Source organism: Urtica dioica, chromosome 8 (assembly GCF_054948205.1).
Source record: "Urtica dioica subsp. dioica isolate 48M chromosome 8, U.dioica_male_clone48M_v1_H2, whole genome shotgun sequence".
Taxonomy (NCBI): domain Eukaryota; kingdom Viridiplantae; phylum Streptophyta; class Magnoliopsida; order Rosales; family Urticaceae; genus Urtica; species Urtica dioica.
In genome coordinates this window covers 27,925,735-27,934,169 of record NC_142763.1, presented here as the reverse complement: position 1 = coordinate 27,934,169, position 8,435 = coordinate 27,925,735, and the positions used below count along the sequence as shown (strand labels likewise).

The following is an 8,435-nucleotide window of genomic DNA, read 5'->3' as shown; positions in this document are numbered from 1 at the left end:
AGTTGTTTTTTAATACATATATTCAAATATAGTATATATTCACACGCACGCAGATGTGCTATATTATATTTTATATATATTATAGGGTTATATAGGTGTATAGCCATTTTATTATAGAGGTTTTGTTTTTAGCCAACATTTTGTTAATTTTCAGTAAATAGTCAGCCCACCAATTAACAACTAGTTAAAAGACCAAACAGACTTCAATAACTACCCCGCTCATTTTAAACTGAATAATAAAACATAATTACAAAGATTTTGCCATCATAACTGTCGCGCTATTCGAGGAAGCAAATTAAAAGTCATTAATTTGTTAGCTCCTTAACCTAACCATAATCCCTAAACAAAAACCCAAAAAAGAAAAAAAAAACCTAAAATTCCTCTGATTGAGGAGCCTCTTACATCGCCACCATCGTCGTTCCCCAGAAAAAGAATGGAGAAATCACCACCGCCCATGCCCACGCCTCACCCCCCCTCCTCAATAACAACACCAGTGTGGCGATTCTCGAACGGAATGTTTGCATTAGTTTGTCTTCGATGCCGAGAACGACGAGGTCGAGAATTTCTTCAGATCGAGCTTCATTGTTGTTCTTTATTTTACACATGATTTTTTTAGTTTTATTTTTCTCTTTCTTCTTCGTCTTCTGGATATAAATTGGATTTGTAAATAAGAGTCATGTAAATTGTAAATTGATTTATTTATATGTAAATTGATGTCATGTTAATAAGAGAGTTATTTACACGTTAAGAAAGAATAAAATTTGAATGTAAAATTGGATCAAGAAAGATTCAGCCAAAATAAATAAGAGATTTCCAGATTTACAGATTTTATTCCATAATTAATAGCCACAAAATATAAACAACTTAGCTAAAGTCAACGCAAATCCTCACGTCCAGAAACCCTAAAATACACGTTAATAAATCTTTCCAAATCGGTAAGATTCAAAATTAAAAAAAAAACTCTCCAATTATAATTAGTCAGCGTAATAAATAAGGGCAAACATGTAAAATTATTTCAATTAATAAGCTGCCACGTAAGCAAGATGGTTATTTACCGAAAATTAACGAAAAGTTAACTAAAATCAAATTGCTAGCCTCAAAGATGGTTACGTAGCCATTTTTTTTTATATTATATGATATTATATATTATATTTTATTTATATGTAGATGTATGTATATATTATATAAATATAGGGTATACATAGATATATATATATATATATATGTATTATATGATATACATATTATTTATTATATCATATACGCAGTTATATATATATATATATATATATATATATATATTATACATGATATTATTTGAAAATATTATGTCGTACCTAGATACTAACTATGTAATATATTATATATATTATTGTTAGTTAAATTATATATATAATATTATTTTGTATTAGTATTATAGGTCTTTAATAAATAATTTGTTATATAAATATCTTTATTTTGAAATTTTTTTTTAACGAATTATGCATGATAAGTTGATTGTCGTTTTGTTTATGCGGCAAAAAATTATAATTCTTATTCTTTCGTCTCAGACTTATTGTTTGACAAGGAAAAAACTTCAACTACCATAAATCTAATTAATCAAAATAAAAAAGATATAAACTTGTTTTATACTTTAGCTGATAAATGCATATAGAAATTATTACGATGAAATTGAAAAAATATCGAAAGTAAAAATTGGATAAAGTTTATATTTCTAATATTGTTTTATTATTTCAAAATAATTTATTTATATTTGTATTAAATCTAACGATTATTTTATTTTTTATATTTGTCTATTTATAAGAGGTTTATTATTCACAATTTTTACCAAGCATTACTTTATTTTGTCAAACCAAACGCATTAATGTCACATTCTCAGGAATCTGCTTAAAATTTAATTTTAGAACCAAACATAATAATCGCACATTCTTAAGAATCTGATTACTTTAATCTCATTTCTAGGAATGTGTTTACACTGCATTACCTTCAATCAAACACATTATGAGGATAATGTAGGCAGTTGAAGAAGCTTCGTCGCTCCCTTGGTGCCTAATTGGAGACTTGAATAATGTGAGGAGTCAAGAAGAGACAAAAGGAGGTAAGTCGTGCCCAATATGGTGTATCAATGGATTATACGATGCTACTTAAGAATGTTGTTTGCCCGTCCTAGAGATTGTGCTCGCTGGGACTTCGCGCCGAAATCGCAAAAATTGTATCCTTGTTTACATATTAAATTTATACATTACTAAGATGTTTAGGAAATTAATGACTGACCACATTCATAAAAAAAAAAAGGTTATATAGCTATATAAGTCACACGGCTATAGAGATTTTGGATTTGGCCAACGTTTTGTTAATTTTTTGTAAATAGCCGCAGCAATCTATTTACAGTCTAATAAAATACCAAAATGTCCCCACATAATTCCCGCCCATATACACACCAAAAATAAAAAAATTTAAACCAAATATACGGTCAATAATTACTAGCACAAATCAAGGCACAAATCAAGGGACCATCAATTAACAATCGAAATTAAAAGACCAAGCACCACAAAATCCTTCAAAACAACGCACCACAGAATCTCAGAGATGAACCCTCGCCGACAAGCTCACCACGAATCTTTTCTTCTTCTGTCATCTTCTTTCTTCTCCGGGGAGGCAACGAGAAGAAAGAAGATGACAGAAGAAGAAACAATTCGTGTAAAAGAGGAAAATATTCATTTGTCCACTCTGATGATGTCGGCCATGTTGTTCTCCGCCGTGGTCATGCTCGACGAGAGAGATGAAGAATTGGGATTAGAGGAATTCTTGGATTATCATGATCTTTTTTTTTTTTTTTTTTTCTCTTCTTCTTCTTCTTCTTCTTCTTCATCGAAAATGCTGGTGGTTTTGGGTGTATGAGATTTGCAGAGTTATTGTGAATTTGTTGAGATTTTGGCTCTGGTTATTTTTTTCAAAAATAATTGTTAATACGATGTTTATTAACAGTTATTTACAATATATGTTGATTAACAGTTATTTACAGTATATTCAGCGTGATGTTGATTAACAGTTATTTACAGTATACTCAGTGTAAAGCATTGTAAAACAAAGATGATTTACAGAATCTTCGTGTAAATACAAAGCATATTTACAGTATATTCATTGTAAATGTAAATCATATTTACAGTCGTGTAAATAAACCTGGAAAAATTCTGTAAATATGTAAATAAAACTAGAAAAAAATCTGTAAAAATCAGTTCGTTAATCATCAGAGTATTCTAATATTTGAATTGGAATAGGCGGCCATTTGAGATCATGAATAATTGTTTTCCAAAATAAAGTCAATATATGAGTACAATTTTGCAGATATTGTGTATATTCTACTCGGCCACAGATATTAAACCGCCAGATTATGGAAAGTAAATCTCAATAACTAATCGCACAATTTTTTCAAACCAGATCCAAATATTTCGGGAATAGAATAACTACTATCCAATTCAGTTTATACCAAATTTTAAAAACCGTCGTGACTTATTAATGCGATTTAAATAGATGAAAAACACACATGTCTAAAATAACTACTTTCCTATTAAGTTTATTTTCAAAATTTAAAAAACTGCCAAATAAATAATAAGTCACGACGATTAATAAGGGCAAATTAGTAACAAAAAAACAGTTAATATCCTGCCACGTAGGCGCAATGGTTATTTACAAAAAATTAACCAAATGTTGGCTAAAACGCAATTGCCACTGTTTGTAAGGCTTATCTGGCTAATATTTTGTAAAAAAAATCACTATTATTTTCATAGATTATGTAGTGTTTGATAGGATTATGATCATTTAACTCTTAAAATAGTAGAATTAACTATTACCACTAACATATTTTATATGTCATTATACTAAAATAATAAAAGTATCAATATTAATATAAAATAATAATAGTCATAAATAGAATAATAACAATAGAATTCTTAATGTTATAATTTATATATGTACTTCATTTGACTAATCTTGACTGCTTAAATTCTCAAATATGTCAATCGTTAATGTTCATGAAAGAGTATAGTGACTTACCTTGAATCCATTACCACGTGTGATTTTCTTTTATTTTTCATAAACAGGTTTTTGTAGATGGAGTTTATTTATCAACCCAAAAAAAATAAAAACCGAAGACAATTATCAACTTCAAATTTAAAATATGTGTATATATAGTTTATGATATTATATTTTGTTTCGTTGAAATTGAATATATTTTTAAACAAAAAATCGTATATATTATCGCCCAATATAATATATATTATGATCGTTTACTTTATCATCACGTAACAACAAAAAAATACTTTTTGAATTTGAATATATGCATATATTTTCTAGTCCGACTAATAATGTTGACTTAAGAGTCTGATACCTAATTATAAATAGAAGCACAAACTCGCACGTAAACCTATACAAACTCAAAACACACATATCACGTACGAAGATGGCTATTAAGGGTATCGAGAATCCGTGGGGCCGGGGGGTGGTTCCGAAGAAGAAGAGGGGGTGGCCGGGCGTTGCTGTGGCGGCGGCGGCAGCGGCAGCTGCGGAGGGAAGTGACGCTCCGACGAAGAGAAGAAAAGTTGAAGCTCCGACGAGGAGTTGGCCGTACGTTCAAGCTCCGTACTTTACGGAGGATCAATTGGTCAAGTTCCACTGCCTTGTCGAAGTAGCCGTTCGTGAGCGCGCCAAGGAAGAGGCGGAGAAGAACGCCGAGGCCGAGAAGACGAAGAAGAGAAGACGGGCGGCTCCACCGCCGAAGAAGAAGAAGGAGAAGAGAAGAGCGGTGGCACCGCCGCCGAGGAGGACGAGGAAGGGTCGGGAGAGGATCGTGGCGGAGTTACCGGAGGAGGTGAGGGCGAGGCTGGAGGAGGCCGGGGGAGAAGGGTTCCGGATAGTGATGGACAAGCTGCTGACGAAGACGGACACGACGGATAACAACAACCGGCTGTCGCTGCCGTCCAAGTGGGTGGTGGAGAGCGAGTGGGACGCACTGCTGAGCCCGGGCGAGAAGGCCAGCCTCAAGGCCGGAAAGAGAGTGAAGGTGGTCGTGGCCGACTCCGAGTTGAGCATGAAGGACTTGGTGCTGACGACGTGGATGATGGAAAACACGCCCGTCCTCAACCTCGCCGGCGACTGGAACACCATCTGCGCCTCTCATTCCCTCAAAGAAGCCCAATTTGTGCAGCTCTGGGGCTTCCGTCTCCCTAACGATAACAACAAGCTCGCTTTCGCAATCGTCAACCTCGGCTTCCGCCCCGCCCCTCTAATCTAGTCTGCTCTCTAAATTGGAATAGAAGGTGAACAATAACCCATTAGGGTACCGAAAATTCCAGTTTGTATACAATTTTGATGGAATTTTTGTTACTGTGAATAGCGTCGGAAGGAACAAAATTTCTTGTTTCCTCCGTTTCGTATATTATGATTAGTATCCTCTTAATCCAGTATAAATTTATGGATATTTGAACTACTTATATATTTATGAGGTTATTTGGAATGTGGAATTACTTGATTTTGTCTGAGCAAACAGGCTCTCTCGATCGTAAGACTACTGATATAATTAGTATCAATTTTTCGTATGATGTTTCATTAACGAATGATGAATGTTGGGTGGAATGATGAATGTTTTTCTTGATTGCCTCTGTTCCTCTCTTTCTCCTCCTTAATTATAATAAAAAGAAAAAGAAAAATAAAATCCCCGCTCATTCATAATGAATGAAGATTTCGATTTTTTTTTTTTAATATTTCATGGCTGAGAAATAAAAGTTCTGTTTGAGCAAAAAGAAAAAATTATCCTGATTTGAGAGTTCTAGAGAAGAGTATGACCTTTTGTGTTATTTCTTACGTTTGATTGTGCGAATTCCCGGCTATAATGTGTTTGTTGAATCGAGTCTGTAAATTTTAATTTTGTTTTTAATTTCAAACCAACCCCTTTAAATATTTATTTAATTTTCGTTTTCTTCATAAGGTATCTATTCAAATTTTGTGATACTGTGTTTGGATTCAGATGAACCAGACAGATATTACAAGGATTTATGGGAAGCTTGCGCCGGCCCTCACACCGACATTCCGTGCCGCGGAGAGGAAGTTTTTTATTTTCCCCAAGGCCACGCAGAACAGGGTTTTTTTTTTTGGTATTTATTTATTTAATATTCTTGTGTGTGTTTTGATTCCGATTTCGATCACTTACCGCATAGTGGTATCACTATTGATGCCGTATTAAAAAGTTTTATACCAAACAGCTTCAGGGAGAATTCTTGTACTCGGGTGGTTTTGAATTCGGATCAATATTCTTGTGTGTGTTTTGATCACCACGTTTGATTGTGCGAATTCCCGGCTATAATGTGTTACCATATTCACTTACCGCATAGTGGTATCACTTTCGATCACTATTGTGTTTTGCAAAATTTGTTTGTTAATTTTGATTTTGATTGTGTCCCTGTGTGCAGGTTCAAGCTTATTGTGGCAATCAAGACGGTGGTTCGAACTTTCCGGTGTACGATGTGCCGTCGAAAATCCTGTGCAAGGTTGCCAGTATCGCCCTCAAGGTAATACAACCAATAAATTAAAGATTCTATCATCCAAGTAATTTAGAAAGAAAAAAAAACGCTGTAATTAATACATTTTTATTTTATTTTGCAGGCCGAGGATGTCACGGATGAGGTCGTCGCTCAGATCACTTTGATCACCAGAAATGAGGTCATACCCGGAAAAATATAATTCCCACGAATTCTTATGATGATCCGTTTTAGTGCGTCGCTTTCTCATTTATTTATAATTTTTTTTGGGCAGAAAGGATTGGCGAGGTGGATAGACGAGGACGAGGTTGTCCCATTTCCACCGAAAAGGGCCGTGTTTTCATTCAGCAAGACACTCACTCCATCGGACACAAGTACACACGGAGGCTTCTCAGTCCCTAAACGATGCGCCGATGAGTGCTTTCCGAGCCTGGTCAGTACTTAAATCTTAAGAGCATTTCATGATTTTACGCAAAATGATGGTAATTTAGTATTGAAAAATTTAATTTCAGGACATGTCGCTTCAGCCCCCGGTTCAAGAGCTGGTAGCCAAGGACTTGAATGGCCATGAATGGCATTTTCGCCATATTTACCGCGGTAATCTAACCAATTCTACATGTCTATAATTTTCATATTTATAATTACCTTGCTTATTTTTCTTCACAAATATAATATGATTTGAAATTGCAATTATTATTCTTATTATTTTTTTTTTTTTTTTTGCAGGGCAGCCGAAACGGCACTTGCTTACTAGCGGTTGGAGCACATTTGTTGTAGCAAAGAAGCTTGTAGCCGGGGACGCTTGCGTCTTTGTCAGGTCTTTGCTCTTTGTCTCTGTCTCTGTTGTATTCATATATATATATTTTTAATTTATAACTATTATAATCAAATCACATTAGGCCTTAAACATTTTGTATTTTTTTTTTGTTTAATAATAAAATAAAAACCCGAACATTAATTTAAATCATAAATTACGAAATAATTAAAGGTCGTGAGTTCGAGTCACAATTGGGACAAAGTACCCGTTAATTTTATTTTTATTTTTTATCTTTTTATTTTTTTTATACCAAACAGTTGATCAATGTATATTAATTAATTTAAGGGGAGAGAATGGAGAGCTTCGCGTTGGGGTACGCCACGCGACGAAGAGCTCATCGCGGTCAGTGATAACTGGTCAATGCATGAAGCACGGAATACTCGCCAGCGCTTACCATGCCATCTCTTACGACTCCCTCTTCGTCGTCTTTCACCGCCCTTGGTTTGTTTGCTTCTTTTTTTTTATTCTTATTATTTAAATAACTTAATGGGGTTGAGCTTTTAGACCATCCATAATGTATGTATGTATGTATGGCCTTTGTTGTTGTTGTTCAGGAGATATCCTCATTTCGTGGTGTCATACGACCGGTACAAGAGATCGACTGCAATCGAACATGTACCGGGAATGAGGTTCCGATATGATTTCGAAAGCGATGAGTTCGTTGAAAAACGGTAATTAATTTCAAGGCCATTCCTTACAACAAGCTCGCTTTCGCAATCGTCAACCTCGGCTTCCGCCCCGCCCCTCTAATCTAGTCTGCTCTCTAAATTGGAATAGAAGGTGATTTTTGGTACTACTTACCCAATAAATTATCATATTATCTGAAAAAAAAATCGATGAACAATAACTCATTAGGGTACCGAAAATTCCAGTTTGTAAACAATTTTGATGGAATTTTTGTTTCTGTGAATAGTGTCGGAAGGAACAAAATTTCTTGTTTCCTCCGTTTCTTATATTAGGATTAGTATGCTCTTAATCCAGTATGAATTTATGTATATTTGAACTATTTATATATTTATGAGGTTATTTGGAATGTGGAATTACTTGATTTTGTTTGAGCAAACAGGCTCTCTCGATCGTAA

General features: G+C 34.2%; 1 protein-coding gene across 1 annotated transcript; it reads left to right on the top strand.

Moving 5' to 3' along the window:
- The first annotated feature begins 6,360 nt into the window (after positions 1–6,360).
- Positions 6,361–8,265, top strand: LOC149388858 (auxin response factor 2-like). Its single transcript, XM_089622517.1, has 8 exons — positions 6,361–6,414; positions 6,468–6,566; positions 6,661–6,717; positions 6,811–6,969; positions 7,049–7,133; positions 7,263–7,353; positions 7,639–7,794; positions 7,908–8,265. The coding sequence occupies exons 1-8, from the start codon at positions 6,361–6,363 to the stop codon at positions 8,026–8,028; spliced, it is 822 nt and encodes a 273-aa protein (XP_089478643.1). The 3' UTR covers positions 8,029–8,265.
- The last annotated feature ends 170 nt before the right edge of the window (positions 8,266–8,435 follow it).